Source organism: Eretmochelys imbricata, chromosome 15, assembly GCF_965152235.1.
Source record: "Eretmochelys imbricata isolate rEreImb1 chromosome 15, rEreImb1.hap1, whole genome shotgun sequence".
Lineage (NCBI taxonomy): Eukaryota > Metazoa > Chordata > Testudines > Cheloniidae > Eretmochelys > Eretmochelys imbricata.
The window spans coordinates 29,173,992-29,200,328 of NC_135586.1; the positions used below are offsets into that span (position 1 = coordinate 29,173,992).

The 26,337-nt window shown below is 41.8% G+C and overlaps 1 protein-coding gene across 2 annotated transcripts; it reads right to left on the reverse strand.

The window, feature by feature from the left end:
• Positions 1-233: 233 nt before the first annotated feature.
• On the reverse strand, positions 234-24,840 carry SART3 (spliceosome associated factor 3, U4/U6 recycling protein). Of its 2 annotated transcripts, XM_077835513.1 has the most exons (19): positions 24,637-24,840; positions 22,009-22,135; positions 21,137-21,241; positions 17,440-17,624; positions 16,339-16,444; positions 15,228-15,352; positions 14,541-14,696; positions 13,455-13,593; positions 12,881-12,988; positions 11,449-11,526; positions 11,147-11,205; positions 10,274-10,383; positions 9,925-10,037; positions 9,367-9,443; positions 7,849-8,017; positions 5,470-5,930; positions 4,067-4,219; positions 1,985-2,172; positions 234-1,251 (listed from the first exon to the last, which is right to left on the reverse strand). In XM_077835513.1, exons 1-19 carry the CDS (start codon positions 24,823-24,825, stop codon positions 1,071-1,073), a joined length of 2,829 nt encoding a protein of 942 aa, XP_077691639.1. In that variant the 5' UTR covers positions 24,826-24,840; the 3' UTR covers positions 234-1,070. The 2 variants fall into 2 exon arrangements, with proteins under 2 accessions (XP_077691639.1, XP_077691640.1); XM_077835514.1 differs by lacking the exon at positions 1,985-2,172.
• Positions 24,841-26,337: the final 1,497 nt, after the last annotated feature.

A 26,337-nucleotide genomic window follows, 5' to 3' on the forward strand; every position in this document is an offset into this window, starting at 1 on the left:
GATAACTACTCTCTGGGAATAGTTTTCTAACCAGTTTTGCACCCACCTTATAGTAGCTCCATCTAGGTTGCATATCCCTAGTTTATTTATGAGAAGGTCATGTGGGACAGTATCAAAAGCTTTACTAAAATGTACAGTAAATGAAGATCTTGTGAGAAAAGCTAGGTATCAATATACTGCTACCGTACGCAATTCAGACACCACATCTAAACAAAAGCGACAGTATTTTAAAAAACCTTTGAGAACTTTAGTTTAATAAAGCAATAACTCGCACTTCACATTGTGTACAAAACAAAATTCAAGCAGCAAACCATACAGAAAGCAACTGTCAAGCCATGGAATAGTCATTTAGCAAACAAAAGGTAAAATGGTCCGCAGTACCATATACAGCTTTTACATGAAACAAAGGTACCAGCTCTAATATTGTTTATGAAGCTTAAAAATAATAGTTTGAATGTCATTTACAAATACACAATATAAAACCAGAGCAACTCGAGCGGAACATCCATTGAATACATTTTTATAGAATTCCCTCCCCTCTCAATATTAAAATAGGCCATTGTGGTGAAGTTACTAGCATCTGTCATATGAACTTTTTAAATGGAAGGAGGTGTACGGGCCCAGGACTTCTGAAATAAGTCTGTGTGTGTGTGTAAGATGGGTTGTATGTTGCCACAGAGGCTGTTTACCATCACCAACCAAACCCTTGTGACCAGTGGGGCTCTAAATCACAGCATTAAGCTTTTACTCAACCATCTCATTCTTTAAAAAAGTAAAAAAGAATACTCCATAAAACTTCATCTTGTACCCAATCTGTAAAGTGAAGATTTCCCCCCCATTACCCTCAATATGAGGAATCATTTAAAGCCATTTTACCGGAACAAGAAACATACCTTTTTGCTCTCAGAGAAAAATAAAACAACTGGATTTGTACAGCCCCGTTCTGGATCTCAGTGAACGCAACAGTCCAGAGAAGTATTTACACATGAGTGTGATTGGCTGTTTCTCTTGCTAGCATAAATAAGGACACAACATGGCTTCCAAAAAGGCATTTCTCATTTTACTCTTGCTCACTTTTCCAGTAGCATCCTGGCAAAATCAGCATTGGACATCTTTTTAGGCTCCTCAGTGGATGCAGATGAAGTTGCTGGTGAATTCTGGACCATCCCATTCTCGGCCTTTGTCACAAGATTGCTCTGGCGCTGTAATGCACGAGGCACCATTGAGAGCTGAGTTCTGCCCTTCCCCCGTCTAAAAAAACCAAAAGGCATGTTTGAGAATATTAAGTAGTTTTGAGGGGGTGGTTTTGGTACATTAATTTGAATCAAGAGGAAAGAAACAAAGGTTTGTTTGCCACAAGGAACACCCATTTAACTACTGTTCCTTTCTCGCTTATTAACAGGCAATGCAGTGTTTATGTTGCTTTCATTTTGTTGCCATTTGAAAAAGTGTATTTTAGTGCTGGCAAAAGGCACCAACCCTGACAGCCCTGGAGACCGAAATCTCCTGTTTATCCACTGAACAGATACACAGCAGCAGCACAACCCTGGTCTACTAGCGTGCCTTAAACCCGTATCTGTGGGAGTACCTTTGCAAGATGAAAGGAGAGCTCTGCCTTCCTACCCATTTCAAACCCTAGCCAATCTGCCAAGACTGCCAATAGCAGATAATTCAGGCCAGTTTTATGCTCAAATGTTCACATCAGAAATCATCATCAAAACAGCCATCAACACCATGGTACCTTTCAGTCACTGCTGCACTGGGCTGGGCTGGATTTGAACTAGCAATCTAGAAGTGGGAAGTGTCTACATCCCATTACCAACCCTGTGAATTCGCCACTCCCTAAACCATAACAGTAAGGCACTTCTATAGCACCTTTCAAACATTATCCTCACCTGTCCTTGGTGCGGTTCCTAAGTATCCCTGTGTTGCAGACCTGATGTTTTCTAAGCATCCACAAGCAATACATGCCATGAATACTTACGCTCCATAAATCTGTCGTGGTACCATAGACTGTGAGGTTCTCCCTGTCTCAGGTTTGTCTGGGAATTTTCGGAGAGGTGGATTACTGATTGCCACCTTGATGACATTTTCCTTAATTGTCAGGCCATCCATTTTCAATACAGCCTGCGAGGCCTGCGCTTCATTTTCGTACTCTACATAGGCCAGGCCCTGAAGACAAATTAAGTAAGTGTGTATATTTTCTGCATGACAGCTTCTGCACAGAACTTACTCAACTGAGATGACTGAAGTGACAATGGTAGGTTATAGACATGACATACGGCTGAGATGAAGTCCCACACTTCACAGTGAAACTGCAGGTGTGCTGAAAAATTCAAAGCTATATGGCTGTTTAGAGACCAGAGTTTGCTACCTGCTCCTCATGAGACCCCTTTTAATTGAAAATGTATTTTGTACATTAGCAAGTAGGTAAACAGTCACTCAAGCGCTACACCACAGAATGCGGTCTTCATGGTGAGACCTCACTGCAGCTCTCGAGTATCTGAAACCAGGCTGAGACCATAGGGTTGGAAAGAATCATCAGATTTACAGGTTAGCCCAGTGAAAGTTAGTGAGAGTCTATGCAGCATCATCTAGCAGCTACAAGGGCAAGATCCACCTGGAATCTGCTGCAATTCTTTACTAGGTTAAAACATCCATTACCCTATGGCATAAGCAGTTACTTTAGTTTCAAGAGCAGCCAATATATTTTAGGCAACATCATCAACACTGAATGGTAGAAGTGGTCTCTGAAGGATTGGAGAAATTTGTCCCACAGACCACATGGGAATACTTTTAAGTCATCAGTAACAAAGCATTCCCCAAAGGCAATGGTTCGCTCTTCAGGTTTCACTGTACAGCAGCTGCTAACCACACTGCTGATGGTCCACGTGGGTGAGAGTTTCCCCACTCATTTCAAATTAAACATGGATAAGGAGAGGCTGCATGGAGGCACTTCCTCCCACACAACACAGGAGATTTCTAGCAGCTGTCACTGCACAGCAGGCCAGTGATACTGGCAGCGACTTCACGAAGTGCAAAACTATGCCCTTCTAATTGCGTTACCGTTGCTCTTCGGGCCCCATAGTTTGTATGCACTCTTAAGGCTGGATAATCTCTGAAGACACATCATTCTGGACCATAAAAATATATCCAGTTTTAAATGTGACCTTGTTTAAGCTATGAATGATTTAATAAATTCTATGGCTTTTAAGTAGGAATCCCAGCTCAAGCCAAGCTCTGAACATACTATTTCAGGCTAAGTGAAGCATGTGGAGAGCATCGATTACAAGACCTACAGTGGGAACCATTTTTGAAAGGTTATATTGCTTTAAAATGGATCTGCAAGCTCTTAGTACACGCAACTTACACATGATTAGCAGGACGACAGCTGTTAGAGTGACTACCACTTAATCATGTCTATTTGAGTAAAATGTGGAAGGGCAACATTTTCAGGGAACAGCAGCTGATTTAATGAATGTCCTTAATTTTATACAGGTGTAAATCTAACAAAATCTGTCATGAGATGAGGTGGCTAATTCCTTACTGCCACATCCATTGCTGGAAGACATATTGAGATCACTAGAGTCAAAGAATTAAAAACAACTGAAGTAGTTTTAAAACTAGTTATGATCACAGCTGTATTTCCATATACTTATATCAGAAGGATACTGTCAGGTGAGATCAGTTTAAAAAATACATATTTTTCACAGACTACCAGTGCCTATTACTAAAATTGAAAGTTCTACAGAACATCTTTTTCTCCTATTTATACCCATACTTTTTGCATTTCACTTAATTTGGACAAGACAGACTGACTCAGTTTCACTTTTTGGTGCTCATGCACTAACACAATGCTGAAAAGTTTGGGTTACAGATACCGCAAAAGATATAAATCTGGTTTTGGATTAAGAATAGCTTGTGAAAACATTCCAACTCCCTTGTTTGATTTTAAACACAAAAATCTATCTTTTGGACCCAAAATATCCAAGAGATTCCTTTTGAAGTTTATTTTAAAATTTAGATTAACGTTAACATTAGATTAACATGGGTGCTGGACACTTACCTTAGGTTTCCCAGCTCGATTAGTGACTAGCCTAATGTCTTTCACATTTCCATGTGCTTTACACATCTCCTCCAGCTCTTCTTTAGTGCAGGAAAATGGCAAACCAGAAATAAATAGTTTATGCTTCTCTAGTGCAGTGCTGTACCTGAACACCTGGGGTAAAAAAGGGACATTAATTCCTGTCCAGTTGCAGACATTCAGAGAACCTATGTCCAGTTTACGCCATAATTTCAGACTATTAAATATCAGTATGAGACGGGGGTTGAGTCTTATAACAGCACTTAACACAATAGGGCCTCTGTCCTGCTTGGAGCTCTTAGGCACCACAACACCACCACTAACAGGTACGCACTTCTAAGAATTCAGTCTGAGCTCTAAGCAAGCGAAGGTTTCACCCCAATGAGTCTCTACAATAGTATAGGTCTGCTCCAAGTTCAGGAATAGCTTCCCTAACTGTGTCTTCATGCTATATTTTGAGTGTTAAAATAATATATGATATCTAGCTAGCGTCGCAAGTTGCGTGCGCGTACACACCCCCTCTGCATCTAACACAGAAACATTAGCAAGACTTTAAGGATAGTGACTATACTTCCACGGCTGTCAATTGAAGTGCTGATGTGCTTCACAAACACTGCACTTTGGGATCATGAGTGGATAAAAGTTCACTATATACAATACCTGCAAATGGTTACTTCTGCCGTATTTGGCGCAAACCTTTCCCTGTATTACTAGTTATGTACCTAGCACTAGCTGCAGCCTCTTGAAAAGCATATTACAGATTATTTGAAAAATATACAGCTGGGAGCTTTTTGAGAAGTACCGTTACTACACTGAGTACACAAATGATGGAGGATTTATTCAAATGTAGACAGTCAGAGATACACTGATCACTGCAGAAGTCAGCTCTAGCATGTGGCTCAGCTACCTGAAAAGATGCAAGAATTCTGAAGGGCTTCAAACGCTTTGGAGGCTCAACCAGTCAAGTGCCTTTCACTTTATCTAGCACCATCCAAAGAGATCACAGTGTGGGTTTCTCAATCAACAAGGCAGCACAATTACCCTCCCTTATTTATGGCTAAATTGCAAAGGGTGGGCGGGGGAGAGGGAAGAGGAGTGATTTTTTTTCCTGTAGTAACAGGAGAGTACAGAAAAGGTTGAGAACCACTGCACTAAGGTACCAATCAAGCTATTTATTGATAATCTATTGTGTCAAAAAATGTCACCGACATGCACCAAGCGTATCTAGTGCAGATATTTCTCAACGTAAATTCTGGATTGCTAGTATGAAGAGGTTAGCGCAGGGTTGATCACTTGGAAGATTACTGGAGACTAGACATGCTGCTAGTTTTCCTATACAATCTCATCAATAAGGTTATTTATTGAATGATTAAGAAGCAGTGTACCTTAAAATCTGGATTCTTGTTCTTGTCAACACAGGGAGAAACAAACATTGGCCTCCCCTCCACAATCCTGCGATCCAATCCCAGGGCCTGTAGAGCTGATTTTTCATCGATAAATTCTACATAGCAGTAGCCCCGGAAAGTCCCCCTGTTAGAAAATATGGGACGGATTTCCACCACCTCCCCACAGCTCTCAAAGAGCTCTTTCAGTTTCACTTCAGGGTCTGCCATGCTATAAGAAAGATTGCTGACAAAAACGGTGACATTATCTTTAGCACTGTCATGGAGAACTCTGGGAGCTTCTTTTCGGCTTGCAGGTGCCTTTTCCTTTTGTTTAGAGGAAACAGCTGGTCTCGCAGGTGTACTTCTCCCAAACAGGCCAGTTTCTATCTCCATATCTTCCACCTCTTCTTCAGCATGCGTACTGTCACCATCACCCTTGTGTCTCTTGCTGGGCTGCTCTGCTGTTTAGTGAAACAAAAGCTTTAAATGACCTAGATGTTCTAGCAAACAGCAGGGTTTTATTTACATATATATTAAGGGAAAGGCTGCCTTTCTCTAACAGCCTGATCTAGGGAAGTGCTCAGCACCTGGAACTGCAGGTGCAAAATAAAATCCTAACACAAAGAAGAGCAATCCTTTTCGAGTTGGAGAGATAAGGACTGCATGCCTAGGACAGTGAAGGCTTTGAAGGGAAACAAGGTTAGCAGGCAAATTTTTCCACTTCCTATCTCATCTCACACATTGTAACTATATGCATGATCAGGTGTTTTTCCCTCCCCACAAACAAGTGGGTAATAGCATTCTTTCCAAAAATGAGCAGTCTTCTCAAACCAGCCTGAGTAAGGCTGTGTGCATGTTCCTCCCTCTGGGGGACATTCCACGAGAAACTTTTGTTTCAACCTTCTGAGATGCTGTTATAAATACAGGAAAATGCATATTGTTTGAATAGCTTGGAGGACATACATAGAGTCAGGGGGAAAATAGGGAGATTTCAGCTAATTGGGGTTTAGATAATACGTAAGAATGGGTCAGACCAAAGGTCCATCCAGTCCAGTATCCTGTCTACCGACAGTGGCCAATGCCAGGTTTCCCAGAGGGAGTGAACCTAACGGGTAATGATCAAGTGATCTCTCTCCTGCCATCCATCTCCACCCCCTGACAAACAGAGGCTAGGGACACCGTTCCTTACCCATCCTAGCTAAAAGCCATTAATGGACTTAACCTCTATGAATTTATCCAGTTCTCTTTTAAACCCTGCTATTGTCCTAGCCGTCACAACCTCCTCAGGCAAGGAGTTCCACAGGTTGACTGTCCGCTGTGTGAAGAACTTCCTTTTATTTGTTTTAAACCTGTTACCCGTTAATTTCATTTGGTGGCTCCAGTTCTTATATTATGGGAACAAGTAAATAACTTTTCCTTATTCACTTTCTCCACACCACTCATGATTTTATAGACCTCTATCATATCCCCCCTTAGTCTCCTCTTTTCCAAGCTGAAAAGTCCTAGCCTCTTTAATCTCTCCTCATATGGGACCCGTTCCAAACCCCTAATCATTTTAGTTACCCTTTTCTGAACCGTTCCAAACCCCTAATTATTTTAGTTACCCTTTTCTGAACCTTTTCTAATGCCAGTATATCTTTTTTGAGATGAGGGGACCACATGCATACACACTATTCAAGATGTGGGTGTACCATGGATTTATAAAAGGGCAATAAGATATTCTCCATCTTATTCTCTATCCCTTTTTTAATGATTCCTAACATCCCGTTTGCTTTTTTGACTGTCGCTGCACACTGCATGGATGTCTTCAGAGAACTATCCACAGTGACTCCAAGATCTTTCTCCTGATTAGCTGTAGCTAAATTTGCCCCCATCACACGGTATGTATAGTTGGGGTTATTTTTTCCAATGTGCATTACTTTACATTTATCCACATTAAATTTCATTTGCCATTTTGTTGCCCAATCACTTAGTTTTGTGAGGTTTTTTTGAAGTTCTTCACAGTCTGCTTTGGTCTTAACTATCTTGAGCAGTTTAGTATCATCTGGAAACTTTGCCACCTCATTCAATTTATGTTTATATGCAATGAAATAATTGTGTAAGCCAGGAGACGTATCTAATGAGCATTCTTTTAAACTTATTTCAATTATTAAGGTAATTTAAGTCTTCACTCACTATTTCATTTTATGATCACTGATGACCAAAAAATGCAACAGAGGCAGTTTTGTGATTGACAGGTGGAGATAAATTAAGATCCCTTTGGAACACACAGCTACAAGGAGACCCCAACAAGACTTCCTTGACCTGTGCTGACTGCAGAAAGGCAACTAAAAGTCCTGCTGTCTTAAGTGGTGAAAAATGTTAAGCTACAGTTTATACCTTCCTCCTCTTGCCCCCACTCTCCATCGTCGTCATCTTCTACTTTGCGTTTGTCTCCAGGTTTCATTTTTTTAGCCTTTTTGGAAGCTTTTTTCTCAGCCCGAGCCTGCTTTCGTTGTTCAGCTTTTTCTTCTTCCTGCTTCACAAGAGCAGCTTCCTTCTCAGCAGCCTGGAAACATTGAGGAGTTTTGTCAGTCACTGCAAACCTAAGCAGATTTTTTCTGAGGCACTTCTTTTTAGAAGTATGTTGCTTGTATCTATAGCAATGAGATATAGATTCGTCCCCTAAGCTTTATACACACAGCCCAAGCGGGAGGATCACTTAACACATAGATTTTAGTTGGTCATTTCCATAGTTTTAATTGTCATGTTAATTTTACCTCTTCATAAGGATCAACTAGACGTCCGCTACAGAAGAAACTAGTTACATCAATACACTAGGAAGTTAGCAATTTTTAGGATAGGTCTACACTAGCAAATTTCTGCACAACAAGTTATACCACTTTTATTAAAGCACTGGAATTAAACCGCTGCTGCATGTCCACACTGTGCTCGTGACAGTGGAGTGCATCCACATTAGCAGCTCTTGCAATGGCAGAGAGCAGTGCACTGTGGTAGGTATCCCACCGTGCAACTGGCCGCAGGGTGCTTTGGGAAGGGTTTGCAATGCCTTATAGGGCAGGCACAGCATCACATGATGATCGCAGGTTTCCCAATCCCATTGCTCCATGGGCATTCTACTACATTGACAACTGCTTTTCAACTGAAGGCGGAGGGCAGAGTGGGGGGCGGGGGAGAGACAGTGTGTTTTGGGGGACAGAGACTGTGTCAGCATGCTGTCTTGTAAGTTCAGTCAGTCAGTGGTGGGAAGCAACTAGTCCTGAGGGAGCGGGAAACCCCGACATCAACCCCCGCCCCATCTCCCTCTCCAGCTCTCTGCACAGCAATCTGTCTCTCTCTCTCTCTCTCTCTCTCTCTCTCTCATACACACATCTGCCTCTGTGTTCAACAGCAGGAGCATTCCACATTAAAGGTTTGCTTTGTGTCCCAGAGCAGATCAGCACAGCATGCAAGGGCTGTCAGAAACAGTGCTTTGAAAGGGGAGAGGAGCATGTCTCCAGGGCAGCTGAATTCAAAACAATGAGCACAGTGGACATGTGAGGGATTATGGGACACTTCCGGAGGCCAGCTGATTGCTTTCTGTGCTGTAATGTGTTTACACTGCCAATACAGCGCTGGAGCCTCTGCGCTTTAAGTGGTTTTTTGTAACACTGCAACTGAGGAGTTTCTGCGCACTAGTGGCTTGGCAGTGTGTACACCTCAGGAGTAACACAGCAGAAAGCTGCTTTTCTGAGCAGCAACTTGCCAGTGTAGACAAGGCCTTAGTCTTGAAGATATTTCAAGATCATCTGTGGGGCTTGACAGAAGAAGCTTAAGTCAAAACACTCCTGTAAAGATGACCTTGGAATAACAGTTTCCTACTGACTTCTCGGATAGTTCATATAAAGAAATTCTGACCTTTACTCTTTGTTCATTAACTCGAGCTAGTCTATTTTCCGTTTTTTGAACAGCTGCATCCCAGTCTTCTAAAGTGCCTATAGGATACAAAAAATGATTTTTACTCTTCCCATAATTTGGGGGAAAAAAACATGTTTACTAAAGAAAAAGAAACTTTTAGAAATATCCCTCAATATTACCTATCATTAGACACAATGCAAAAACAAAGTCCTAATCTACGTAGTGCTCTTTAAAAGGATTAGAATAAAATCAAATTCAATGGAAGCCTTTTATAGGGTGTGATGCAAAGTGCACTGAAGTCAACTGAAAGAATCCCATCGACTTCAATGGGCTCTGGATCAGAACCCAGTAAAGAATTTTTCCTGCCCAGAACTTCCCTGAAAGTAGAGGTTTCTTGAGAAAATGCACTGTGTACCAGAACAATTCAGGACTACCATTCTACTTCACCAGAAGCACAGCCTCACTAACTTAGAGTTCACGACACAGGAGTTCCGCTGGGCAATAACTTTGGACTTAATAAACCAAGAAAGTGACACGATAGCGGGCTACAGAAGTTACCTTCTATCCTCTCAAGAGATAGCAGCACCTCACAGACATGCTCTGGGTAGTCACTTGTACACTGCACAGCTCGATGCAAGGCCTTCCTACAGTGCTGGGTATCTCCATGGGCCCTGAATTGGGGAAATGTGACAATAAGGAGCAATTATATTTGCTGCTTTCACTCCCAGATAACATGCATAACCCATTATTATAAAACTTAGCGATTCTACAGCAGCTTTCCCTAGAAGATCTCAAAAGCACTTAAACATCAAACAAACATGACCCAGTGAACCACATTGGACCCATCTTGCAAATGGAGAAACTGAGGCAGAAATTAAATCATTGCTTCATTAAGCCAAGTCCTTACCGTTCCAAGTTATAGTATTCTAACCACATATTGGCATATTTGGCATTCCCTTTAGTCATAATGCTGTCCCAGAGCTCTCTGGCCTTCTGCATATTGTTACACAGGCGAGCCTAAAAAGGCAACATTAAAAAAATTCAATATAAGTAAGAATCACCCACACAGAGGAAACCAGAAAGGCACATTTATCACACTTTGCAAACCTTTTAAGTGACATGCAAGAAATGTCAGAATAAACTATTGCTATCGAAAGCTAACTTCTCCACAGTTAGAGCTCTTCTCATCCCAATGTTGACCGCTGGTTGCCAGACATATTTCAGTTTATACATTATATAACATCTTATTTAAATATTTCTGAATGTCTTTAATTTCAGATATTGTGACTGAACACCTTTAAAAATAATGAGACATTAAAACATCTTTCTTCATATTTATAGATACAACAGATGCCCTATTTAAATAGGAAAGTTTTACAGCCAGTACTACTGAAATGATCTTCATTAGCACCTTTGAGGAAACCAAAGCATGTTGTGATTATAATATCTGTGCAAGTTAGGCATATATCCCCTTTTATACGTGTAAAAAAATGAAAGAGAGGCGACTTATCCAATGTTGAACAAGATTGTGGCAAAGCAAGGAACAGATACCATGAGTCTTGTTTCTAATCTGAATCAGACTGCTGCCTACTCAAGGGTCTTTGAACTCATGCCTTCAGGTACACCATGAGTGGTTGATCAGTTTGGAGTGGTTGTGGTGGAACAGGGAGAAAGCCTCAGCTATACAGAACACTGACACAAGGGCCCAATGGTTCAGAGGAAGGAGTATGTACACCTCTATAAACACAATTTAAATACAACTGATTGAAGAAAATATTACCTCAATCCTTGCCCAGTTCTGCATTATAGTGCAGGATGGATCCCCACTTTCACTAAAACCTTCAGATTAAAAAAAAAAAAAAGCAGAGTTGTTTGACACATGTTTAAAAGCAGTGATTCACAAGCAAAGTATTTGTAACACTATAGCAAAAGACTTGCATTACAGATTTACCACATTTGTGGTCCAAGCTTAGAACATTATCAGAAAATGAATATACCTCAGCCTCAACGTAACACACACAGAATAGAAAAGAAGCCATTTTGGAATGAAAAGAATGAGAATATTTCAAAGCTCTGACTTACGTTCTTCCACTTCTTGTTTTAAATATTCCACTGCACGTGCAAATGCAGACCTCAGCTCTTCTAGTTCTTTACTTGAGTCTTTAGAAAAACAGAGAAATGTATCTGCACCTTAAAATAATGATTTCCATTTCCTTTAGCCTACTATGGTTTCTTCACGAATGTCCAGCGTAAAGAAGAAATCCACTTTCACCTATCAAAATTGTTTGTTTTTTTTCAAAAAGCATTTGTCACTTCAGCAGAAGTCATTGCATATGGAGTTTAAAAGGACAAATAGAGCCACATGAGATCAAAAATAGAGAAAGAATTTTGGGACAATCTATTCTCCATCTGAGAACTGATTTAGTGAACTGTACAAGTTGTGTTTTAACAAATACCAAATGACTATTTCCTCCACAATTAACAACATCTTAAACACAATTATTAGAGGCTCTTTAAGAAGAGTATATTGCCATTTCTAAAGGCAAGACAGAGCAGAGAATTTAAACTAAGGAGAGGTTTTAGAGTAGCAGCCGTGTTAGTCTGTATTCGCAAAAAGGAGTACTTGTGGCACCTTAGAGACTAACAAATTTATTTGAGCATAAGCTTTCGTGAGCTACAGCTCACTTCATCGGATGCATTCAGTGGAAAATACAGTGGGGAGATTTATATACATAGAGAACATGAAACAATGGGTGTTACCATACACACTGTAACGAGAGTGATCACTTAAGGTGAGCTATTACCAGCAGGAGAGCAGGGGGAATTTGCAAACTGGATACAATTAACTTAGGTTTCAGAGTAACAGCCGTGTTAGTCTGTATTCGCAAAAAGAAAAGGAGTACTTGTGGCACCTTAGAGACTAAGTTGGTGATCACTTTAGATAAGCTATTACCAGCAGGACAGTGGGGTGGGAGGAGGTATTGTTTTATATTCTCTGTGTGTATATAAAGTCTGCTGCAGTTTCCACGGTATGCATCCGATGAAGTGAGCTGTAGCTCACGAAAGCTCATGCTCAAATAAATTGGTTAGTCTCTAAGGTGCCACAAGTACTCCTTTTCTTTTTACAATTAACTTAGGCTTGAATAAAGACTGAGTGGATGGGTCATTACACAAAGTACAACTATTTCCCATGTTTATTTCCCCCCCACCCCCCTTCCTCAGACGTTCTTGTCAACTGCTGGAAATGGCCCACCTTGATTATCACTACAAAAGGTTTCTCTTCCCGCCCTCCCCCCGCTTGCTGGTAATAGCTCACCTTACCTGATCACTCTCGCTATAGTGTGTATGGTAACACCCACTGTTTCATGTTCTCTATGTATATAAATCTCCCCACTGTATTTTCCACTGAATGCATCCGATGAAGTGAGCTGTAGCTCATGAAAGCTTATGCTCAAATAAATTTGTTAGTCTCTAAACTAAGGAGAGTTATTCTCATAAGTTTATATATAGTTACCTTGTGTAAAATCCACCCTTCTTCTTAGATAATCAAGATATGCCTGCCAGATCTCTACATAATCCGTAGCCTGAATAAAACCAGCATTCAGAGCCTTTTCAAAGTTTTCTAGGGAGAAAAATAAAACCAAACATGTATTTGCTTTTGTTCCCTTTGCCAATAACTGGAATTACTAGATTGGGGGATGGGAGGGAGCTATTTCTGTGGTTTTATGAATCAAAAGTTACACTTCAAAAAACTGAATGATGCAGTGGAACCTGTATATAATATATTCTGATTTGGCAAATTAGTATGAAAACTGCAAATTTGTTTCAACTCAGTAATGTGCAATTATGGTTATAATGAAACCTCTGCTTAAACGTGAAATTGTTGCAGGAAAAAGACTTTACTGTAAAATGGTTCCACTGTGTTTCCATTAATCCAACCTAGTTCTAGTGATATTTCAGAATGGGTTCCATTCCTTGTTCAATACTATGCACATCATCATTCGTCTACAAGAAAACATCCTGGTCCAAACACTTTGGAAGCTAGCTCTGTACAGGGTAAATAACTAATGACAGCAGTATTTTGTTACCAGAAACAATCTGATGATCAACTCTGTGCCTCTCCATTGCTAAAAGATACCGATTCCACAGCCCGACAGTCCAGGGACAATTCCTAACAGCTCGATCATGTGCTGAGAGCACCAATTCTTTCACTTTCAACTGCCGGTCCTAAAATAACCACACGATTAATTAAAAGATGCAAAACAGCCCACTGCTCCTCTCATTAGACAGGCCCCCAACACAGACATGTACATTACGAAAAAAAAAAAAAAGCTGCCTTCAAAAAAAAAAAAGCAGGTTTTGATTTCAGATAAATTTTGAGAATTGTAGTTTCAAGTTGACCACCTCAAAAGGGAGAGGAGATGTTACACCCTGTGACAGTGTAGCATATTAGTCCCACTTTCAATGGGCACAAACCACAAGCAATTAACCCATTCTGCTATGCTACCAGATGTACTGAGACAGATGTCAATAAAAGCACTGAATGAATCCCCAATAACCTCTTAGTCGCTTAGAGCGCAAGAAAGAAAAAATAATTTAGCATCACAGCATAAGACAGCCCCTTTAAGGGACCTAGGTATAGCATCTGCACCTAACTCGATACTTTCCAGGAGGTAAGATAGGAGACTAGGAAGCAGCTCAGTATAGGTATGTCCTCACTGCAGAGTTCACCTGGGCTCTTACTTGGGTGTTGGCTCTAACCGCCTTCCCATCCACACACAAAACACATTGGGATCGACCAGAGAGCAGGACCCAATTTACCTGTTCTGATCAATGTCAGTGTGTCTGTGTTTGAACAATAAATGCATCCCTGAGAAAAAGGAGAGAGATACTGGTGAAAACTTAATTGACACAGTTTAGGATGACTAAATAGCAAGTGTGAAAAATCAGGACCGGGGCGGGGGGAGAATAGGCACCTACGTAAGACAAAGTCCCAAATATCAGGACTGTCCCTATAAAATCAGGACATCTGGTCACCTGTCACAGCTGTCTGATTAGTTGGCCTGACTGCTTACATGAAAGTGGGGAAACTGAGGCAGAATCCAACACTGAGTCTGAGGAGACACGTATGGCTACAAAATAGGGTAAAGATAATATTCTTTTGCTTTCCTTACCAGATACTGATTGTAACGTGCCCACAGATCAGGCACAAGGCAGTTCTCAGCCAGAGCACGCTCATAGATTAACTGAATGCGAGCTGGATCCCCTGCTTTCATCTCAAAGTCAATATAGGCTTGATATTCTGCTAGCTTTGGTGTTTCAGCAACCAACTAGAACACAAATATGGAGTACAAAAAGGAAACAGAGTCAGGAAGATACACAGATCAACCTTGAATCAAAACAGCATTTTACAGGCCAAGAACAATATTCTGAAGAACAAGAGTTTAGCCCCAAAAACATCAGCAGATCTGGGAGAACTCTAAGCAGTGGACCTGGATTATGGCCTTTGATTTTCACCAATCTCTGAATACAGGTCAGGCTCTGGGAAGGTTCAAATATACACTTCTATCCCTAAGAGGTCAAAATGTCTGGAAGGTCTGGAAAACTAACAAGAATTCTAATGGGCACCACAGGGATACTGTAGAATGATTCTTGATGTAGGAGTCACTGTATAGACAGTACTATTTCAAGCTGCTACAAAATTCTCAACAGTGTCTATAATAATAATAATTCAGACAACTGGAAAGTTCCCTCTATGTTGCTTACTGCTGAAAAGGGTTTTCAAAGTCACTGGTTTACTTCTGAGGTTGTTTAGAAAAATCAGGTTGCTTAGTCTCACAACACATGGTTAAAATAGTTACCAGTGCCTCTTCATATGGTTTATTCTTTTCCATCTGCTGCAGTGCTTTCTTGTAGTTCTTTATTACTGCTTCGGGTATAGGATCCTCTGACCATTCTTCATATTCAGCATATGTGGTTTCCATGTCTATTAATATATACCAAGAACCAAAGTAACTGAAACAATTATTTTACTAAGTAATCTGAACTCAGCATCATGAGTTTTGATGCTGTCATGTTTGTATACTGAGTTCTATAGCTTGGCCACTTGGTTAAAGGGCTGAGGTAACGGTTCCTACATAGTACAATCTAATTCAAACTCAAGACGAACTGTTTTTAAAACGTCAATGGTTTTGAACAAAAACACAGCAGGGTTACTCTAAGGCTTTAGGGAAGAGAGAGAACAAGCCAAATCGTTTTCACGTGCAAGTCAAAAAAAAAAGTGAGAGAACTGTGTTTATCTGGGTTTGGTTAGACTCTTAAAGGAAGGGGACACAGAGGAAAGTGAAAGCATGATGGAGCTGGCAACCTTATTGGGCATTAGGGGGAAAACACCAAAAGCTAAGATAATGGTGTGCGCCCTAACCAGCAGGCTATTGGCTAGTTTGGGGTGTAGGCTCTTCTTTTATATTTTTTCCCCCTGGAAAAACCTCAGGAGGTCTCGGTTTTATCCTGATGGGGAATGGAAAAAAAATGGCTGAAATCTCAAAAGCTTTAGTGGGACAAGAAAACCATTTCCCACCCAGATCTACTCTTATACCATGCCTATAGCCATGGCATTTTCATGCCTTACTGTCTTCTGTTTAAAAGTTCCTAGTTTAAATTGTAAGACACATTACACCAAAGTATGTAAAGCACTAAAAGATTTTTGGCAATATCTATTTCCTTAAGAGTTGCAAAATCAAGTTATCAATTAGTAAGCAAAATATTTCCAAACAAAGCAGAGGCACAGAAAGTCTCTGAAGCCCTCAGAATGACACATCCATGACTTATCACTTCAAAAATACACAACCCTTGCAGCAGTATTTTCTGTGGCATGACCGAAAGGAGAACTCAGTGGCATAATCATTGCCCAACTCAAAGGAGGACTTATAGCCTTATTAATGCAGTCTTCTCAAGTTCATAGACTCTTACCTAGCAGCGGGATCCCCAGCTGGCGCCTAAACAACGTGTGGATCTTCTCAAGCTGTGCACAGAGTGTCTGCTGCTGTTCAGGGGAGGGAATACTGCCAGCAGCTGGCTACAAACAAAGACATACTGAGCATTACCCAACTCCCTTGTGTCCTGGGTTGATAAACAATAAACCCAAGTGCAATTTTACATGACAGACCTCAGATCCAAATGACAATCTTTAAAAAGCAGACATGGAAAACAAGCGGCTCATGTGACAGAGCTGTACAAGCTCACAACAGGAAAGCTGCTCAGTCTGGAGGTTTAAGGCATGCAAGTAGCATTTCTCACCAAGAACTGAGATGTACATACATTTGTAAATTATGTTTAAGATCACAACAAGCCTATTACAGTTCTTGATGAAGACAGTGACATGTGATAATAGCAATTCACAAGCCCAAAGTCAGTAACTGCAAGACAGTTTCTAACCTAATTTAATAAATCCCTGAAGTTCATACACAAAATGTATGCTTTAAGACTTCCAGGTACCCTAACAACCCTGACTAAAGACTGGATTCCTTAATACCATGATCTCCAATTACCCCTATTTAAATAGTTATTAGCATTCTGAAAGTGGCTCCTTCAATGTCTTATTTTGTAAAATACCAAGAAACAGGAGTTGTAATGTTATCGGCCAGGTTGTGGGACTATTTTTTTAGGCTTTGTGCTTGCATATTTCAAAGAGAAAATATGCTCTGGAAATTTTGTCTGGAATCCAACACTCATTCACATAGAAGAAGAAAATGAAAGAATTCTGAGGAAAGGTAGAAAATCTCCAAAGACAGAAAACAAATATGGGTGAGTTTTGTTGATAAATATTTACTGAGAAAAAAACAAGTGTTTAATAATGAAATATTTGGTTTAATTTAAAGCTATTTTTCTGAGTGCCAAGCCAATGCAAAAGCAGGAAGGAAACTAATATCTGGACTGAGGTTCCTCACTGCGTGCATCACAAATGACACCACTCCACAGCAATGGAACAGATGCATTGATTGTTGAGAAGCCTATTGGAACTGACAGCACCAATTGCTCACTCCTGAGATAACAGAAAAATCTGAACATTACCTGTACTGTTTCCAAGATGGCATTTTCAAACTCACGGTAAGCTTCCCAGATTGCTGTTCCTTTTGTCACATGTAAGCCGACTGCAGTCAGCGCTCTTTCGAAAATTGAGCGAACTTTCTCAATCCCGCCTTCCTGACCAATGCCACCAATCGAATACTGAGCATACTCCAGCCAGATTTCAGGACCTAAACAAAAGTCATCAGAAACAATGAAGTAAAGTCTTCTCCTAGGGAAAAAAGTCTCCCTTCTACTTCCCAAATCATCTAGTGTTTATAGCATATACACAGCATCTAATATATACTAACAATATACTTTCCTTGCACCCTACACTTGAACAAAGAAAAAGAGAAACTAAAATATTATTTCATGATGCACTCTTGCCCCAATACAATTTGACTGGGTTACTGTCCTAGTGGATAGGGGAGCAGCAATAGACAATATCTTTATTTTAGTAAGGCTTTTGACGCAGTCCCACATGACATCCTCATAAACAAATCAGGGAAATGTGGTCTAGATGAAATTACTATAAGGCAGGTGCACAACCGGTTGAAAAACTGTTCTCAAAGAAGTTATCAATGCTTTGCTGTCAAACTGGGAGGGTGTATCTAGTGAGGTCCCACAGGAGTCCGTCCTGGGTTCAGTACTATTCAACAGTTTCATTAATGACTTGGATAATGGAGCAGAGAGTATGTTTATAAAATCTTCAGATGACATCAAGCTGGGAGGGGTTGCAAGCATTTTGAAGGCCAGGATTAGAATTCAAAACAATCCTGACAAATTAGAGAAATGGTCTGAAATCAACAAGATGAAATTTAATAAAAAACAAGTGCAAATTATTTCACATAGGAAGAAAAATCAAACGCACAATTACACAACAGGGAATAACAGGATAAGTGGTAGTTTTGCAGAAAAGGATCTGGGGGTCATAGCAGATCATAAATTGAATGAGTCAAAAAAGTGATGCAATTGCAAAAAAGGCTAATATTCTAGGGTATATTAACAGGATGGTCATATGTAAGACAGGGGAGGTAACAGTCCCACTCAGCACTGCTGAAGCCTCATATTAAGATCTCTTATAAAGAGGATGATGATCAGTTGTTCTCCCTGTCCAACGAACGTAGGACAAGAAATGATGGGCTTAATCTGCAACAAGGGAGATTTAGGTTAGATATAAGGAAAAACTTTCTAGCTATAAGGGTAGCTGATCTCTGGAACAGGCTTCCAAGGGATGTTGTAGAAACCCCATCATTGGAGGTTTATAAAAACAGACTGGACAAACACCCATCAGGAATGGTCTAGTATACCTGGTCCAGCCTCAGCAAAGGGGGCCGGACTTGATTTTTTGAGGTCCCTTCCAGCCCGACACTTCCATTATTCTAATTTCTCTGCCAATTAAGGGCACGGATGCCCTGGCAATGGGCAAGGTATAGAGAGTGAAGGATATGAGACTGCATAACTTTTCATCACATACCCTAAAAAGCAAGTCACTCAAAACCCTAAGTGTAATCCACTCACCAGTTCCCCTGCAACCTCAACTTCTGTACCTCCTCCTTCCCATAGTTAACATATTTCTATCTGACCTACCAACAGGCATCCTTAAATGCCAGCCATGTTAACTATTACACTCATGTCTTTCAACGAGTAGTGGGTTTGTTTGGATTTCTTAAGTTTCTCTGTATGTCGTTCTGCAAGTAGTTCCATACCGGTATGTGTAAAGTAAAGTAAAGTATATCAGGCTGAAAATGGTGGATGCAAAGATTTTCTGTAACAGGTGGTCAAAAAAATTCTATGAAAACAGGTTTCCGTCAGAAAATGCTGTTTCGGGAAAACCAATTATTCTGCAAAATTGGATAGATTGGCAAATTTTGTTTCTAAACAAAACTGGAAAAACACGTTTAGAATGGAATGTTTTGATTTTGTTTTTAAATGTACTTTATTCATATTAAAATATATACAAAGTATGGATGGAATCAAAATAAAACACTCCAAATGTCCCAAAACAAAGCTTTTTTCAGAACTTCATTTAGCCAAAAAAAAAAAAAATTGGCTTTTTGTCCCGAATCAAGACAAAAACACTTTAGACAGCTCAAAAAATTTTCATGGAATGGAAAATCCATTTTCCAACCTGCTCTATTCTGTAATGTTTATGAAAACTCCAAACTCTTAATGCATTCAGGGAAGGGTGGGAAGGAAGATGAGCTGGACATTGATAGGGACAGCAGAGACGAGCAAGAAAGGACAAAGAAGTTGGCAGAAGAGCTGCAAAGCAGAGCCAGACAGCACGGTGGAGCACCAGAGCTCCCATGTGACTCTATAGCCCTCCACTATGTTCCTAGCTCCACAACAAAACTCAATGGGCCATTCATCTCCCAAGTCCCATACATCCCACTCCCCCACATGCCATTGCAAATTAGAAAACTAGCACACTCTCTTTCCCTTTAGCTTTGAGTGTTTATTTTTATTGCTCTAATCAAACTATCATAAAACAGTGTAAAAAAATAAAGAAAAACAAAAAGTAATGGTCTGTTGGAAATGGAGATAAGAAGCGCTGGGTGAGCAATTCCGTCACTTTTCTTGGAGATCAATTCAATCATGACAGGTGAGGGAATAATTCCTTTTTACATGGTTTTTAGATGTTCAAGAGTGGCTTTGCCTGCAGATCTGAAGAATTAACTATGAAGCCACTACTGATACCTCCATAATATCTGCCAATTCATTTCACAGCTAGCTCCACCACCATAATACATTAAGCGAACCTGGTTGTTCAGCGCAATAATTAGGTATTTAGCAGCAGCCATCGCCTGGTGAACAGGTGTAAACAAGTACCAGATATTTGTCTCTCTTTAATGAGAGTCCCCATGGTCCAGCGCTGTAAAGTGTAGGCTGGCTGAGGTACTTAGCAGGTTGGTTAATAAAGGATGGTGTCTTTGTGGTAATAATGGCAACCCACTCTGAAAAAGCTTTCATGGACAGTGGGCACAATGAAATACATTAAAGACAGCAAGAACTAACAAAATAAGGGCTACAGAAAAAATGCAAGGCACTGAAAATAAGCCTTTTAAAAACACTTTCTAAACACAAGAATAGAAGAATTCACTATGGGATACAGGATTCAATAGCTTTAGGGAAATACTCCTCATCAGGTAACAGCATGATACAAAAGCAGAAAATGTAGTGTTCACCATCTGCTGCCCGCTGAAATAAATGAAATGATACAATCTATCTGAATCATTCAACGACTTCTCTCCAATTTGCACAAACTTGAAATCTCCAACTATATGTCACCAACAGATTGTGAGTTATTACTTTTAAACAAAAAGAACAGGAATACTTGTGGCACCTTAGAGACTAACAAATTTATTTCAGCATAAGCTTTCGTGAGCTACAGCGATGAAGTGAGCTGTAGCTCACAAAAGCTTATGCTCAAATAAATTTGTTAGTCTCTAAGGTACCACAAGTACTCCTGTTCCTTTTGCGGATACACACTAACACAGCTAATACTCTGAAACCTACCTTTAAACAGCTATTCTTTTCCTCACAGATCCAAAAAAAGCTTTGGGGGAGTATTTTTCATACTAATACTTCTGATCCAGTTTCAGTATTAACCATAAGAAAAGACCTTCTTAGGAAAAAAGAAAGCAATGATTTGAATGCAAAGCTACAAATGTTTATTTTGTAGGAAGTGTTTGCAACTTACAGATATAGTCTTTCACAGCTCTCTCAAACAGCTCATAAACCTTCTCGCGATCGGTACTTTCAGAAGCCATTCTTATCTCATCCTTCAACCAGTCAAGCCAAATTTCTGTAAAACAGCAGGAACTTTAGAGGTACATTACCAAGAATATTCAAGAGAGTCCAAAAGATAAGAAATTAGTTTAACCTGGCATCACTAAACAGAATTGTTTGAAAATGTGATTTTTTTTGTTACACTTTTTTTTAACCTTTACAGTTAGCTACAGTTAATTTCACTAAAGCTTTGGCCAATTTTTACCACCATGGCACCAAATATATAGGCAAATTTCTATTTGTGAAGGCAGAATGTTACCATGATGCCTATTTGAAAAGAGTATAATTGGTGTCAGGTTCAATTCGCGGTGAACAATGGTCCATAGCACAAGGGATCACCAGCACAAACGATACCCTTCTGAACACACTGCCGATACCAATCACTGAATAGCCACAGAGACTGTTCTCCCCCTCTCTTCTGGAACAGATCCTTCCATGTCAGGGCCAAGGCACATCAGCTAGGCAGTGTAGGGAAGCTTACTCAGCTGCTGTCTGTACCATCAATAAATAAATAAAAAACTTCTGGCTCAAGGGCTATCTGCAACTTTAAACAGCATCATTTTCAGACGTTTACAAAATATTAACCTTTTGGCAGGAGTTTGTACGCTCAACACTGGACATTATAGCCAGAATCATCCACATAACAGTAATCCCCAAAGATGTCTGATTTGGTCTCATGGACTTCATGTTAAAATTCAATGCAAATATTTTACAAAATGTCCAGTTTAGCTGCTAAAAACGGGGGAGGGGGTTCACAAGGATAACACTGAAATTATCCTGTACCTTCAGTAAGTGGAAAGAGTTCACTCATCTTCTGGCGGGCTCTTCTAAGCTTTACCAGCTCTCCTTCCTGGCGGAGCAGTTTTATCAGGTCCAAGTGACAGTTATAGTCAAATGCATTGATGGAAAGCTTTAAAAATGAGATTTAAAGAAATGTAAGACAGAGTATATCTAGCAGCTGGGGCAGGAAACTAGAATACAGAACTCCAGAGTTCTATTTTGCACTGTGCCATCGACTCCATGAACTTCAGCGTCTCAGGTTATGGCTATACTAGAGATCTTACAGCAACGCAGCCGCTCTCAGCCAACAGAAGAGAGCTCTCCATCAATTTAATTAATCCACCTGCAACGAGCAGCATCAGCTGGTGCTTAGGTCGTCGCTCAGGAGGTGGTTTATTCACATCCCTGAGCAACATACATTATACCGACCTAAATGGTAGTGTAGACATAGCCTCAGTCTGTTCATGTGAGATGAATACAATACATACCTTCCACTGTCCCTCATGGGGTAGTGCATTCGTTATCATTTGTAAAACGCATTCAGGGCACAAAAGGAAATATATACATATAACAGAAGTATTCAGATGTCAGAAAATGTCAGAAGTATTCTTTATAAACCTGATACAGATGATTGAATTAGGCTCTCAGAGCAAGAAACCACTGTTTAATAGTGTGGATCCTCAGGTGATAAGCATAATAAGCGAATGCCTGCAAGCCTCACTGAGCAGAGGTTAGTTGAGCATATTGACCAAGTCATCATTTCAATGGTAAAAATGATGGTATGTATCCAAACTGGGTTAATCTCCACTTTTCAATAACATTGTTTAAAAAAACTAAGAATTTGCTCTAGTAAACTAATATAAAAACCTAAGGAGTTTCAGCTTCCGCTACAGTAACTGGAAATAGCCAACAAACGCAGTTCTCATCTACAAGATACACTAGTTCTGAGCTGTCAGAAGACTGAAGTTCTCTTCTCATTAAGGTTCTGCCTCCCTTTTCTCAAGCTCAGAAAAATTCCTAGCCTTGTTACTGTAGGGTCCACCTTGCAGTCCATTTCAGCACCAGACAGTCATGCTCTCAAACTATACCAGTCCTCAAAAAGTGCTGCTCGTGGCCGCAGCCATCAACTATTTCAGTAATCAGTGCATAAAGAAAACCCTCTGAAGTTAGCATATAGCTTGCCATAGCAATTAAATTGCTGAAGGATTACACAATAGTAGGTCTCCTTTACACAGGTATAACATTTTCATAATTACCACTCTGAAACTCAGAGCAATTAGCACACTTTTGTAGAAATACTGAGTGTCTCTCCAACTGAAAGGGCTCTGTAGCAAGATGCCCAAAGAAGGTACACATTTCAATTCTCAAATTAATAGACAAGATTAGGAACAGTGTAATTTACATACATTTCATGATTATAAAACTTGGAATTTGAAAGTTGGTTTTTTGAAAGCAGTTCCAGGGTATGATCAAAGAATTTGAAACTATATATAAACGCAAAGGATTAAGAAATCATTTCAAACAGACAGCAGAGTTATACAATCCTGGACTAACCCTACAAAATGGATATACATGAAAGAATTCCCCACGCCTAAAAGTGTAATCCAGTACACTCACTTTCTTCCACAAATGCACCCATCAATAGTACCACATTCCTAGTCCACTGGTTCACAAAAATCCCACACTGTCTTCACATGCTAACTATGCCCCAATATTTAATGAGGGACTATAATAAAGACTCCCTCACATATTTATTCATTTGCTCTATAGAGATATCTATACTTCATTAATCATTTGTAGCCCAGTAGCACCCACAACATGCAAGGACACTGTTGTGTGTGTGTGTGTGTGTGTGTGTGTGTGTGTATAGATAGATAGATAGATAGATAGATAGATAGATACACACACAGACAGTCCCTGCCCTAAAGATCCTTACAGATGAAGACAACTAGAGCGACAAATGATACTACCAGTTTATGTACATTACAGAAAGTGTCTTTTCTCGTTGACAATACTGACGAGCCCCCCGCCTGGACACCACGGCGATGGGGGCCGCAGAGCGGCGGGCGAGGTGGCAGCCGGCCCTCGGGAGCCAGGCTCCCCCCCCCGTCCCAGAGGGGCTGAAAGCCTGGCAGCAACGCCGCAGCCCCGGACCGCCTGCTCAGCGAGCACGTGGCACGGAGACCTGGAGCTGCGGACGCTGTTTCCACCTAAACCCTTCCAAGCCCAGGAGCGGCCGTGCAGCGCCAATGGTCCTCCGGGAGAGCCGGGAGCAGATGCCAGAGGGGCGGGCGCAGCTCCCGCCCCGGGCAAGGGGGGAACCCCCCCCGCCCCGCGTCGCAGTGCCCGGACCCGCCCCCGGGCACGATGTTACACGCGCCAGGCCCCCCGGGCGGCGGGCCGGGAACGAGGGGCTCCCTCCCGCGCACCCCGAACCTGGCCCCGCCGCCTCCTTAGCGCCTCAGCCGCGGAAGAGAGAGCGCGGGCCCCCCGCCCCCCGTGATCCCGACGGCCGCGGCAAGCCTCTGTGCGCGGGGCCCTGGGGGCCCGACCGGGAGACCCGGGGACGGGACCCGCTGAGGGAGGCTCCGCGCGGGGCTGGAGGGACACACGCTGCTCCCCGCCCCCTACCTGCTCCTCCAGCCGCTGGATCTCGGCCTCGTTCTCCTTCTCCTCATCCTCGCCGTCCGCCGAGGAGTCCGAGTCGCCCTCGTCCCCGCACTCCCCCTCCGACTCGCGAGCCCCCTCCCGCCGCCGCTCTTCCTCCGCCGCTACCGCCACCGCCGCCGCCGCCTCCTCGGCCCCGGCCGCCGCCGCCATCTTGTGCAGCTACCTCAGTTGCGCAGCCTGCCGAGCTCGGCCAAGCAGTGGGGCTGCCGCTGGCGCGCCTGACCGAACCGCCCCCGTAGACCAGAGCGAACACTTGCCAGGAGCTCGCTCCACACAGCTCCGCGGCAACGGCCGTTTCCGAGTAGGCATTCACGGCCTGCTCGTGCACGTGCTCCTACAGGCACCTGTGTAGCGGCCTCGGGCCCTGAGCACGTTGGGGCCTTAGGGAAGGTCCCCATAGCTTGGCGAGAGGGGAAGGACCCAGGCTCGGCCGCCATGTTGTGCGTGGCAACAGGCGCTAGAGGTTGGTTGGGCTTTCTGAACAGCTCGGTCCATAGCAAGTGGGTCCGGTCCTGGTGCTGCGTCCGCTGCGGAGTTCATTGTAATAACTGAAAATGGAGTAAACCCTGTACGGGTACCATGGCGCGCGGCCCCTGCACAGGGAATTAAATACTCATTACTGTATTTATAAAGCCAGGTCTCAGAGTAGCAGCCCTGTTCGTCTGTATTCGCTGAAAGACAAGGAGGGCTTGTGGCACCTTGGAGACTAACACATTTTTTGGAGCATGCTCAAAAAAATGTGTTTGTCTCTAAGATGCCACGAGTCCTCTTTTTTTTTTTTTTTTTTTTTTTTTTGGTATTTATAAAGTTCCCGCAGCTGCAACACTGGCGTCACGGCATGGCAATTAAATGTAGTCATGTTTACTGTGTTTGCAAAGCTCCCCCTAGCCCACTTGGCCCCTGGCTGGGGACGCTGCACAAGAAAATAAAATAATAACTATTTGCGAAGCTCTCCCCGTCCTGTCCAACCACGGGTGTTCAGGATGCTGTCTAAAAAACGGATACAATAGTAATGCATCATATGATAGCACGGTCCTAGAGATGTTGGGAATGGGAACATTAATTCATCAAAAAGCTTGAGGCCGCTGTTTGCACTCACTCCCACCGAAGCCAAATGAGACAGCAAGTAACAGTCAAAACAGACCAGCAAGCGAGCTATTGCATTTAGCTTTCTGCTCCTCGGACGTTCCTGTTGGAACTGCTGGAAATGGCCCACCTTGATTATCACTACAAAAGGTTTTCTCCCCTCCTTCTCCTGCTGATAATAGCTCATCTTAAGTGATCGCTCTCCTTACAGTGTGCATGATAACACCCATTTTTTCATGTTCTGTGTGTATATAAATCTCACTGTATTTTCCACTGAATGCATCGGATGAAGTGAGCTGTAGCTCACGAAAGCTTACGCTCAAATAAATTGGTTCGTCTCGAAGGTGCCACTAGTCCTCTTTTTCTTTTCGCGAATACAGACTAACACGGCTGCTACTCTGAAAGCTTTCTGAGAGTGAATCATCACTAGCTAGGTGTCAAACTGCAACCCTTTAAAGCAAATTCAGGGGGGACAAACTCAGGCTTGGGCTAAACAGCATGAGAGGCAATCCTCTGTCAGGCAGCTGTTAGGGTGAGTCCTGTAGAGGGCTCTGAACAGTAGGACAGAGACAGAAG

What these genes read in the sequence shown, in the direction of transcription:
- SART3 (XM_077835513.1), bottom strand. Translation starts at nt 24,825, where the DNA reads ATGGCGGCGGCGGCCGGGGCCGAGGAGGCGGCGGCGGCGGTGGCGGTA. An exon ending in GAATACTATAACTTGGAACG is followed by an intron (nt 10,038 to 10,273) that starts GTAAGGACTTGG and finishes TCCCCAATTCAG; the next exon opens with GGCCCATGGAGATACCCAGC. An exon ending in ATCTCTTGAGAGGATAGAAG is followed by an intron (nt 9,444 to 9,924) that starts GTAACTTCTGTA and finishes TGTATCCTATAG; the next exon opens with GCACTTTAGAAGACTGGGAT.